At 42.8% G+C, this 12,692-nt stretch overlaps 1 protein-coding gene and 1 long non-coding RNA gene across 2 annotated transcripts in view; one reads left to right on the top strand and one right to left on the bottom strand.

Moving 5' to 3' along the window:
- PDCD1LG2 (programmed cell death 1 ligand 2) overlaps nt 1–12,692 on the top strand; it is a 56,868-nt gene that overhangs the window by 33,741 nt on the left and 10,435 nt on the right. The window contains exons 5-6 of the mRNA XM_014560446.2: nt 7,079–7,216; nt 12,364–12,414. Of these exons, the coding sequence (XP_014415932.2) occupies nt 7,079–7,216; nt 12,364–12,410 (185 nt within the window). The 3' untranslated portion in view covers nt 12,411–12,414. The remainder of the gene's footprint in view (nt 1–7,078; nt 7,217–12,363; nt 12,415–12,692) is intronic.
- LOC116663122 lies at nt 5,046–9,120 on the bottom strand. The gene is made up of 3 exons (XR_004319176.1): nt 9,050–9,120; nt 7,032–7,207; nt 5,046–5,156 (listed from the first exon to the last, which is right to left on the bottom strand). It is a non-coding gene; the product is annotated as an uncharacterized LOC116663122 (long non-coding RNA).

The raw sequence follows: 12,692 nt of genomic DNA, 5'->3' as shown, positions 1-12,692 counted from the left end.
AGAGAAGGGAGCTGTAGGGAGAGCACTTGACAGGAGCTGTGTCCTCCAGCACAGGGATGCTGCTGCCTGCGGTGACTCCAAAGGGTGGAAGCTGAGGAATAGATACCCCAGCCTCGTTCCCCTACTGCCCTCCAGTCTCCTGCTGGTGCTTCCCATTGGCTGAACCCAGCTAGACATCAGAGAACAAGGAAGTCCACTGATTTGTTCATAAGATCAGTCTCCCAGAGCTCAGAACTGAGTGTTGGAGTATAGAGAATAGATCCACAGAGGAAACTTAAAACACCCAGTGCAAAAGCTAATCACTGTGATTCAGACACCATGCCATGAGTCAGCAGAATAAATGGTACTTTGCTGGCTTTGGTGCCAGCCAAGTGGTTATAGGGTTTTCCAGGAAAACTGGCCTCAAAAAAAAATCTTTAAGAGCCTTCACTGGCTATGCTGAATCGCGTACTTTAGAACTTGGTATGCCAGCAAAATTTCACTTTGGAAGTCTGACAATTTTTTATCTACTAGGAACATTCATTTGCCAAATTAGAGAAGCTAACATCTAGTATCATAATCATTTCATAAGAAACCTGTCATTTAATCACCAAAGGCATGTTTCCTATTATTCCTATTGTTCCACAAACATTGTGGGCTTAAGACAACACAGATGCATTAGCTCACACTTCTGGAGGTCAGAAGTCTGAAAAAGGCTTCACTGAGCTCAAATCATGGTGTCAACGTGATTGCGGAAGCTGTAAGGGAGAATTCATTTTCTTGATTTTTCCACCTTCTAGAGGCCACCTGCATTCCGTGGCTCTTGGCCCTTTCCTCCACCTCCAAGGCCAGCAGTTACGTTACTCAGATCTCTGCTTCTGTCATCACATCTCTTTCTTTAACTCTCTCACCTCCCTCTTCCACCTTTTAAGGACACTTATGAGTACATTAGATGCTTCTCCCAACCCAACACACACCTCAACCTGATAATTCAGGATAATTTTCCCATTTTGAGGTCCTTAATACAATCACATCTACAAAATCCTTTTGCTCTGTAGGGCAACACATTCACAGGGTCCTGGGATTGTGACATGGACATACATCTTTGAGGGGAGACATTATTCTGTCACTATACCAATAAACGATATAATCTCAGAGTAAAGGACAGTCCCTAGTACTGATTAAATCTGACTTTATAGAAGATTTACTATGTTGTCATTATGTTTCACTATTTGCCCTTCATCTTAGTTAGACAAAACAGAGCTTATGATAAGGACTTGTGTGGCATGCAGGTATTTAGGTGATGACTCCAGGGAGCAGAAGTGAGAGGTTTAGGAGATTAAGACAGGAAAGAAGGAAAAGCAAATATAAGGGTGCATTATCAGAGTTGTTGGCATGGGCAGTAGGAGCTCAAATACTCAAAGACCACCTGAGAAGTGTATCAGTGGTCTCCTAAGATGTTTACTCAAAGGGCTTCAAGTGGAAGAACTAATCTATCTGCTTTTACTCCTGTGGTTAACACTTGTCCCCAGGAGTGTTAACTTCCTTCTGCTGTGAGCTATGCATACATGTGAGCTGAACGAGCTCCCACCAGCATCTATAGCTTCAAGGTCATTCCAGGGCTGAAAGCAGTTGAGGTGAGTCACTGACTGTGAAATGAGTTTTGGCCAATCTGTGGCTGAAATCAGAGGTGAAGCCGAGAGGAGGTGAAGCAGGACTACCAGTTTATCCCTTGCACTGCTCGGGTCCACTCGTGCCCTGCATTAAGTCCACTGTCTCTGAGCCTTCCATCAGGGAAGCAGCTACAATCTCTGCACAAGATACATATACGAGAGTTCATGGAACAAATTACAGTTCCTGCTGCTGCAGTTGATCCCAAGCCATAACTGATATGTGTCATTGTTATCCACTATACACTCTAGGTTTCCCTCACTCAGCACTTCAGATGGAATAGTTTGTTTGCCTGGAAGGTAGAGGAAAGAGGGGTTGGGGGGTTGACTCAGACTTTAAACCCTAAGAGACCTGAGCCCTTAGTCGCCTTGCCTTTAACAGACTGTTTCCTTTAACAGCAACTGAAGTTGCTAGAATTGCCGTTTCATTGTTATTACTGGGCAAGGAAGTTACAAGACTCAGAGAATGAGTGGGTCTCTGAGTTCCAGATATAGTCTTCCTTGCCTCCATTAGATAGCACCATTCAAGTTCCTCTTGGTAATCAAGATTGATTACTCTACCAGTGCAATGATTCTTTTCTTTGCCTGCTGATCCACTAGTGGGCAGAGCTCAAGCTGACTAGGCAGTAGCTATAACTTTAGATGCAGCGGAACATATCCCTTGGTACAGTATCCTTTGGTAGAAGCATTTGCCACTAGGAAGTAGGACCTTTAATCCAGTAGAGCCTAACTTTGTGGCAATGAGAAACAAAAACTGTACCACTAAGTCACTGGAAGTGAAGATGAGAGAGACCAACCCTCAGCACTGGGGGAGCTCTGACACAGAAGCAGCACGTTGTTAAGCGAGACTGTTGGGGAAGCGAGAACCTGCACGGAGCCATGCATCATTCAGCCACATTCAGCCATGGCCGAGATCGGGGGTGGGACAGGCAGAATATGAGCTGGGGCATCAGAGATCCCTGCTCTATCTTAAATTAAATTTATCTTAGACTGGCACCAATCCGTAGACCAAACTGAGAACGCTGAAGTGACAATGCCCATCTCATCATCGATTTCCTAGCATTTTTTTTTTCCTGGAAAAACAATCCTCCCTGATATAGTTTTCAAAGGCAGCCAGCTCCACTGTCATCTCCAGACCCTCAATTCCCCGCTTCTCCCACCTATCCACACTTCACTACCCAATTTTAAAGTTAGCCCAGCCTCTTTCTAACTAAATTATTATAATGAAGTGAGGAAGCAACAAGAAGAGTCATGCTAAGGATCTTGATAGAAATAAAGACATTAGAAATGCACCATATTTAGGGCCAACTTTGAGTGAATATAGCGAATTAAGCAAGTTGACCTTTCAACACACCCTACCTCTCTTTTTATTACAGGTGAGACCACCAGACTTGTCACCTTATAAAAACTGAGCTATAACTAATTCATACTAGAGCTCTAGGGACTTAAATATTAACAATCCTAGTAGAATTAATTTTTTCCAGAAATTGTTTAGTCAACTTGTCATGTGGAATTTTCTGCCTGGTTAAGTGTTGGCCAATACTTTGGGTGAAGTGTGGTTTTCTAGAATGACACTTACATAAGGATTCTTGCCAGGAAACAGAGGCCAGGTAAGAGGAATTTGGAAATAACTAGAATCTACCCTTTGCATTGTTTTCACATCAGTATTCTTTTCTTCCTGGTAGAGAAGTGGAAGGGCAGACTGGCCATCACTCTGGAAGCCTTGGGGTAGTGAGAACTTAAGGTTGAAGTAAGCTGGCCCTTCTCTCCATGGAAGCCAATAGAGATAACGGAATAGTCAGCAATCATGGGAGGGTCCTATGGGGTCTACATCAGAGCTTGGGAGCTCCTAGGATATCACTCATGAATGCAACCAGTGGGGAAGTGGAGGGATCTTCATGCAGTTAGAGGTTCTCAACCTAGTTCTACCCATCCTTCCCAGCTTTACATTCATCCTCTCTATTCCCTGAGATGGATCCTCTGCTCGGTCAGCTCCCCTTCCTCACCATGTGCTCTCTGAACTTGCTTGTCCCTCTCCCATCACCATGACTTCTTTGCTCAGGCAGTTCCTTCCATATAAAATAGCATCATTCACCTTCTTCACCAGCTCTCCAGGGCGGCTCATGTAACTCCAGGGTACAAGGAGTCTTTCCCTCATCTCGCCTCCTAAAACAGATTACTTGTACCATTTCTTTGCCTGCCTGTGACTGTACTTATCTTGTCTTCCTTCACAGCCATTTCATTTTCCATGTATTTCCATTATTCACATGAGTCTTCTCTATACCCAGACTAACACAAAAGCTGAGTGCTCTGCCCATGGTAAGTGCTCAGTCAATGTCAGGTTAATGGTTGGAGACTTCATCTTGGATGGCCCCAGTCCTGCCATCCCAGCTGCCAGTCTGTGGGGACAGCCAGAGCAGAACGATCAAATGGTTCCCTACTTTGTGGTACAAATTCCAGCAACAAAATAACCAGAGTCACACGTCCTCCCACAGGTTCCTTGCTTCTATTTCTCAAAAGCATTTTTGAATTGCCTTATGACTGTCTCCTTTCTACTCATTCTCATAAGTTGAGCCACTCTCTGGTGACTTCTGTGACCCACAACATGTTTCTCCACAAGTCCACAAATAAAACAAATACAGCAGTGACAGTCTGGGGTGGGAGGTGCTCCAGGGGTTCTAGAATAGATGGCTGAACATCCTATGTTCAATCAGAAATTGAGAAGCAATGAGACCATTTTCCTTTTGAAAGAGGGTTCCTTCGGCTCAGCCAGTGTTATATTTTCATTAGGAAACGGAATGGGACTGCAGCACAGGAAACAGCTATAACAAGAGCCTGCAGGGCTGCCGGAGAAGTCCTCCCAGAAGTCCTTCCTGGTGGTGACTCTCTGGCAGTGGTCAAGAGCAGGGGTTCTGAAGCCAGATGGACTTGAATTTCAAATCCTTTCTCCACCACCTACTAGTTTTGAGAACAAGAACATGTGACTGAGCCACCCCTGAACTCAGTTTCTCATTTGTAGAATGAGGGTAAATAATAGTAGATACCTGCCTGATAGGGTTGTTATGAGGATTAAAAGAAATATATTTGTAAAATCCTTAGCACTCAGAAAAGATGGAAACAGGAAAAAAATACAGCACCTTTAGCAAGAGGCATGGCTTCCTTGAGAGTACATAGGGTTGTGGATAAGAATAAATCAGATATATTTCCCATTGTATCATCCTACCATTGTTAAGTAGCATGCAATTATTATAAAACAATTTAGAAGAGTATGTATTAGGACATAGGCTAAGAGACTTCAAAATACAGTGATTCAAATAAGATAGAAATATATTTTCCTCTCATGTCATATTCAGAGATAGAAGATGGTTCAGAGCAGCTAAGTCACTGTATTCCATAAAGTCATTCAGTAATCCGGGCTCTTTCCATCTTATTGCTCTGCCATTCTCCAGGATGTTAACCCTATTGAATCGTCAAAGCTGGGTCACTGCCACATTCATGTTTCAGCCTCTAGAAAGGAAAAGAGACACATCTACTGTTTGGAGGCCAAGACTCAAAAGACCTATTCTCTAGTTCACATGGCTGGCCACACCTAATTGCAGGGGAGGCTTAGAAATGTAGTCTTGGAGAAACATGTGTTCATCTAACACCTAGCTAATACTAGAAAAGAAACAGAGAGTGGATTTAGGGATAAGCAAGCAGTCTGCCACAAGGTAACTAACAAAAAGGAAGACTTGGCGAGGTGGGCTAGACAGATAGATGGTCAGTTCAGCCCAACAAATCCTCATTGACACCTTTCATGTAGCTAGTGAGTGGCTCTTTAGGGGATTCAGAGATGACTTAGAGAAAGTCTTTGCACTTCAGATACTTACAGTCTAAGCATACTGATGTCCTGTTACATGTTCAATGTTAAAAAATCTTAAAGGAATAAATAGAGCTTTTGTGTTTGGAAGGGACTGTGAGGGGGCCTGCACAGGGCAAGGGTTTACATAAAGGCATTGAGGTTGGGACCTCTCCTGTTGTGGAGACAGAGAACATCCCAGGACTCCCTGACTTTCAGTGCTACATGTAGCATGTTCTTAGTAAGAACTTCCTAGAAGATTGTAATTAATACGGTTATGAATAGCAAGAAATGATAACTAGACTTATTGTGGTGATCATTCACAATATATATAAATACTGAATCATTATATTGTACACCTGACACTAATATAATGTTGTATGTCAATTATACCTCAAGAAAACAATTTAAATATGGATTATCCAATATGTAGATAAGCCAGTCTTCTTTATCCTTTTCTTAATGTTCACCACACTCTTGGATAGAGACAAATATCTATGAGGACCGAGCTTTGGATCAGATAGATCTGGGTTTGCAATCCTGGCTTTGCAATCCTGGCTTTGCAATCCTGGCTTTGCCACTTACTTAGCAGTGATGACCTTAGGTAGATAATTTAGCATCTTGGAGCTTTACTTCCTCAACTCTAAAATGAGGGCCTTAGATTAAATGATATTTAATCCCTTCCCAGCTAAAACTGTCCATGGTTCTCAGATGGCACTATGATTGAGAAAGGACAGGGGTGGTTGATAGAACTGAGCCCTTCCTCGTGAGCATTTTTGCCTCAACCAGGCCGTTATGTTTATTCCTTATGAGTTACTCCATAAGGCAAAATTCGGCCTTTTTGAGAGGGCTCAGTTTTCCTCAGGTACCCTTTCATGTCCCTGTAGTGACTCCCACCACTCCAGCCCTGCCTTTTGTCAATCTGGGGCCCTCATGCTACCAAAATTACCCCTCTTACCCACCTGTCCGCTGAACTCATTTTTAGCTCAGTGCAAGACCTTGGTTAGCTGAGACAAGGAAAAGGGCTAGTTGTAGTAATTTACATTAAGGTACAATATTCTGTTTTTTCAAAAGGATCCTGTCAATCCTGAAAATTGAATAACTGATAGTATAGATTCTAAGCACTGTGAGAGCTTAACAGTGGAGGGGGAGACATATTTGGGCTGAGGGACTATCCGACTGGAAAGAGAGAGAGATGATAATGATGATAGAGATAGACAGACAGACAGATAGATAGATGATGTAATACGATATGTATATCAGAATGAGGAAAAGCATGGAATCTGGAATCAGGCAGCCTGGATTATACCTCAGCTATTCCCTTACTGTATAACTTCAGGGAAGTGTCCTAGGTCTCTGTGCATCACTTTCTTCATCAGCAAAATGAGGGTCCTAGTAGAGCCTGCCTCATAGGGTGGTTGTGAGGCATAAGGGAGCTAATACATATAAAATTCATGAAACAGTACCTGGCATGGAGTAAATGCTCAGAGCAAGTTGGCTATGTTGGTTATAACCCACTCGTTTTGGCCAACTTGTTGGTTTACCTCTAAGCTCCCATGTAATAGGATTCTGGTGCTTTTCTTTCCACCAGGTGATGTGGAACCTTCCAAGATCCCTCCATCTTCACTGCTTCATATTTTCATCCTCTTCTTCATCATTGCTTTAATGTTCATAGCCACAATGATAGTCCTAAGAAAACGGCTCTGCCAGAAGTTCTGTTCTAGAGAAGGTAAGTGAGTTTTGTTAATGGTAAGCAAGTGGACCGGGTGTCTGCATAGTGAGGCTCTGCTGGCCCCATAGGCCTAGAGCTTTCCAGCTTCACACTAAATCCCCTCAGGGCTTATGAATTGCTTTGGGCTTGTCCTGATTATTTCTCCCCAGAAGAAAATGACTCTGGTCTTCAATGAGTTGGAATCTTTACACTGAATATTTTTAAAGGAATGTTTTGTTCCTGTGGCTGAAACAGTTTGCTTTGTTCTTTGAGCCAAGAAGTGTCATCTGCCTCATGAAAACAGTGTAATTCTGGCAATATTCTGTTTTTTCAAAAGGATCCTGTTAATCCTGAAAATTGAATAACTGATAGTATAAATTCTAAGCACTGTGAGAGCTTAACAGTGGAGGGGGAGACATATTTGGGCTGAGGGACTATCCGACTGGAAAGAGAGAGAGATGATAATGATGATAGAGACAGACAGACAGACAGATAGATATAGATGGATAGATGGCTTTGTGGTCAGAGTTCACTGGTGGGAGGATGCCAGGACCCTTGATGAGGATTCCTTTAGTTCTCATTCCTCCTTTCCCCATTCTGGTTCTGAGCTGGGCTAATCTCCCACCCCTGCCTCCAGGAACCTTCTGGGTGGGGAAGGAAAGAAAAAAGTATGAGGCCATTTGGGGGTGGGAAAAGTACCTGAGTGGTGATACCCTGAGGTCTTCCAGCAGTTCCCTCCTCAGCCTGTCACATCCTTACCAACCTGCCCCTGATCTGTTGTGTCAGCTGGGGCAGAGCACACATGGAGCCTTTGAGCCCAGGCCAGAATATCTGCAGGCCTATCTGGTACTTTCCTAAACTGTCCCTTTGTCAGCACCCAGCGTATAGATCCTCCCAAGATCTATACACCGCCTATAGAAAAGGAAGTAGTATCTGGGAATACTTCAGCAGGAATTTGGAGTGGTCACTGTTTGAGGATTGGGGGCTTTTAGGTGACTGTTATCCTACATTTATGGTCTAACTTCTAAATTCTCATCTGCCATGAAATATTGTCATACTCTGTCCTCTGACTTATGTGTGCATTAGCTTAGGTACTAACCACAAAACCCTCTACGATAAATTCCAAAATCCGAAGACTATTGTCAAAAGAAAGAGAGGGGTTGGAGAGGAAGGAAGAAAGCAAAAAGAGGGAGGGAAGGAGGGGAAACAGAGGCGGGGGTCAGGGGTAGAGGTTACAGAAATAGAGGGAAAGGGCACTTCACCATACAGAAGGAATTATAGGGCCTTTCCCAAAAGAACTTGGACTAAACAGAATTACTTCTGCAAATCTATGACCTCAGAGAATCATGGCAGATGCAGCTCATCAGAATCTTATCTTCTGCGTTCTCTTATTACCTCCCCCATACATACCTCTCAGAAACAGCTTTATAACCAAGATTCCAGGCCTGGGGCCTGAGAACCCAATAGTCATCTCAGAAGTGAGCAACAGAGTCTTCTATCCCTATTCTCTTTGGGAAAATCAAATAGAGTCACATTTCTTAAAGGTAGAGCAAAAAAAAAAAAAAAAAATCCTCCCTTCATCTTTTATCCCAATCTCAAGAGTAAGTGAAAGTATCAGTAGCTCCAAGCTGGGTACGAGTCTCAGGCACCAACTACGGTGAGAGATTTGTTACTCATGAAAGTTAAGTGCATAAATTGGCAAATGATTCCGCTTCTGTTTTTAGTGAACCAGAGTGAACTCATTGTTGCCTACATAATAACCCCTCTCTAACTCATGTGCTTTGGGCTCTGCTTTCTCACAAGGGAGTACATGGATAGGTGTGTGGAAATGCTTCTGCCATACACGCTCACATGTCACAGGAAAAGGTGGAAAACTGCTGGTACTGTGGACAGAGCTTTAAACCAGGATCAGAAGGCTAGATCTGGACCTGGTGCTGCCATATACTGGCTCTGTGATCTTGTACGAACCACGCAATCATCCAGCTTCTTTGAATCCATCTGTAAAATGGAAAGCAATATGAAAATAAAATTTTCCAGCTTATTGATCCAACCTCACTGCCATGGCTGTGGTTCAACCTGGACTACGCCAGAACCCTCCTGCCTCCAATGTAGTCTATTTTCACTTTTAGTCAGAACAGGTGTTTAAAGTTTCAGATCTACCATGTCTCCTCTGTTCACACCTCTTCCATGGCTTCTCATTGCTCACTGGATGAGTTCCCAACAAGCCTGGGTAGTGTGACTCACGTCTCACCATTTATACTGCATCACCATTACCTTTGTTCTCTGAGCTCTAGCCATACAGAATTTTCTAGTCCTGAGAGGCATCTCATTGTTAAATCTTAGCTGAGCTGTCACTTAAGCCTCCCATGATGCTACACCCTCACCACACCCATTGCATTAAATCCCCTTGTCAGATATTCCCATAGCACCTATTTTTCCTTTCAATACACTTGGCACACATTACATAACTAGGACCTATTTTAATAGCTTCGGCTATAAACGGAGTGGCACCCCATTTAATTTTCCAGTTCCTTAAGCACCTACCTGCCTACCTTAGCAAAAAGTCCAGTGCCTCTCTCTTGCAGCATGTATTGCCCCACCTCCCACAAATTTTCAGGAGGCTTTCTTAGTCCACAGGGCCAGTGCTGTTTCCAAATAGGCAAGTAGGCTACTGGGAGCTAGGTTGGTTCACCAGAAGGCCATGCAATATCTCTGTTCCCCCTGAGTATCTCCATCCATGCAAAGGTACCCTTACCAGTCCAGATACCCACACAGACCAGAGTGATACAAGATGACAGCTCTTTTGGCTCCCCTCGCATGTTCTGCCATTGCTCCTAAAGTAAGACTCTCACCGGCTGGTGAGGCAGAAGGAGCTTCCTGCCTTAACCAGAGCTGTGCCAGTCAGCCTCTTCTTCTCTAGGCCTTCATGTTAAGCTGGGGACATCAATCCTAACTTCTCTTGAGTTCCTCTTAGGGCCATTGCTTTCCCTCACTTCTCAATCAGAATAGAACAGAGTGAAGTAAAGAGGTCTGTCCAGAAGGCTCCTTGGCTCCTAAACAGACTTACCCATCTATGTCTCAGCAACCAGCTCTGCCCACCAAAGTGTATAGGGAAAGCAGCTGTTGTCAGTCCATAAAAAGTTCTGTTTACCATCTGCACTTAAGAGGAACCATTCAACAATTTAGAGCTTCAGGGTAATTTGCTGGGTTCCAGAGAAGTTGGCACCTTGTGTCACAAAAATAATGTCAAGTTCTTCTTCATCTGCTAATCTTTAAGTTTCATGTGTTCAGGGACTGTGTTTCTCTTATTCATCACTGTATGTCCAATGTCTAAAATATTACCTGGCATATATAGATGTTCAACAAAATTTTAGACATTAACCTGCTACATGGAGGTACATATGCTCTGTGCAATGTAGCCATATCTGGTTATTTAAATTTAAAAATTTCAAGTCCTAGTCACATTTTAAGAGCTCACATATTGTAAGTATTCAATAGCCACATGGGGCTAGTAGCTACTGAATGGGATAGTGCAGTATTTCCTTCTTTGTTATCTATTGGATATAATGTTTCCATCTTTGCAGACAGTAGACAGTTCTGTCCAAAAGCAGGGTGCTAGACTTTTTACAAACTTCTTTTCAGTTAATTCACAAAAACTTTTTGAGGCAAGCAATAGTGTCTACTTTGCAGATGGAGAAACTGAAAAATCAGAAAATATTTTTAAAGTCATATAGCTATTTTAAACACAGATCTGTCTGACTCCAAAATTTGTGACCTTTCTGTTGCAAAAATGCTTAATAAAAATTGGCTTAATCTGAATAGCATCACCTTTAGGCAATGATGGAAGGAGAACTGAGTAACTTGTTCATTGACTTGCTGGGCCAATGACAAAGCCAAGAATGAATCCAGTAGGAGTTACCCACTATGGAGGGCAGGTCTCTAGAATGAGTCTCCAGATTTTAAGAACAATACTTCTCAAACTCTCTATGGTGAAAACCAGTTTTTTGGTTTTTACAAAATTTCTAATATGTTAGGATTGGTGCTTTTGTAATATATACTGAAAATGAATTACTAAAAAGTGAAATGGAAAGAACAAACACATAAAACAATAAGCCTAATTTCTACTGGATTCAATAAATATGATAGTTCAATAAATATGATCTGAAAAAAACCATAACAAGGCAAACGAATTACTATGAAAGTTTCTAAATGTTTACACTTAATTTCTATACTTACCGTGAACTGCTAACAAATGATTCACCTATAAGCACCAGCCTGTGGATCACACTTTGAGTGGCACTGCCCTAAAAGACTGAGCCAGGACTTTGCAGAGATTTAAACCAAAGGCCAAATATGCTGGCTAATGCTTGGTAAGAATCACAGAGAATGGGAGCACTGACCTCAGGCATTAGAGGCCTTCACTGAAACACTAACATCCAAGGGCAATACCATGGCTTCTTTCAAATACACATGCTCTTGGAGAAGTCTACAGAGCTGAACAGAAGTCCTCAAAGTCCAGACCAAGGTCAGGATGGTTGTGAGGGAGTTACTAAAAGTCAGGCCTACAGAGCAAAAGCAGAATTAGGAATGAACTGAGGTCAAGAACCCAGGCAACTGCAGGACATGGGCATCAAGCCCTGGAAGCAAATCATAGTGGGAGGGAACATGTGAAATGAAGGACTGAGAAAGAGATGAAACCAGGGGAACCGTGGGAAGCAGCATCCCATCATGTGAACTTGTGCTTCTTCCCGCTGAGTAACTTTGAACCAGTATCAGTCATTAACACCTTAGTGCAAATTAATTGATCAGACCTGCTCTGTGTAGGGAAGACAGGAAAGAAGTGGCATTCAAGACCAAAGCAGAAGAAGGGGAGAGAATTTCGGAGACACTTCCTGGGCTGAATACCCAAATCAGCAGCCCCTCAGCCTCTGAGTGCCTGGTGGCCAGGGGCAGACAACACATGGGAAGTGAGGGTCTTCTTCACAATTTTCACCAAGGGTACAGTTTTACATTGTATTCAGCCTGAGCTCTCAAGCTGCAGTGGACACTTGGACTTTGATGTGTGGATATATTCGGATTTACTTTTTGTTCTGCTGTCATTTAGCCTCTAAACAGAACAATTTTCTCATTAATCTTATTGCATCCCTGGAATTTTTCTCTTTCAGATACAACAAAAAAGTTCTGTCACCACAGTAAGGAGGGACATGAGTAGAGCTGTGAGTAATCATGGTTTTTCTTTAATTTTTCACCTCTTTTTCTCTTCCAGCTTGAAATAAGGAATAGCCTCCCTTCTATTAATGCACCAAGGGCAACTGAATAGTTTGGGCCTGTGGAGAATCTTCCTGTTAAGTGGCATTTTAGCTGGTTTTTCTTACAGCCCTGCGTTGTTCCATCCTTTTTTGGAGAACAAAGAAGGTGTCGGTTGAATAGCCACAGGACAACTATGTAGCCTTTAGTGTGTCTATATTCCTAAGTGCTCCCCTAGAAAATACTG

Source organism: Camelus ferus, chromosome 4 (assembly GCF_009834535.1).
Source record: "Camelus ferus isolate YT-003-E chromosome 4, BCGSAC_Cfer_1.0, whole genome shotgun sequence".
Lineage (NCBI taxonomy): Eukaryota > Metazoa > Chordata > Mammalia > Artiodactyla > Camelidae > Camelus > Camelus ferus.
The sequence above is the reverse complement of the archived record's forward strand: the minus strand, read 5'-3'. Positions and strand labels throughout refer to the sequence as shown.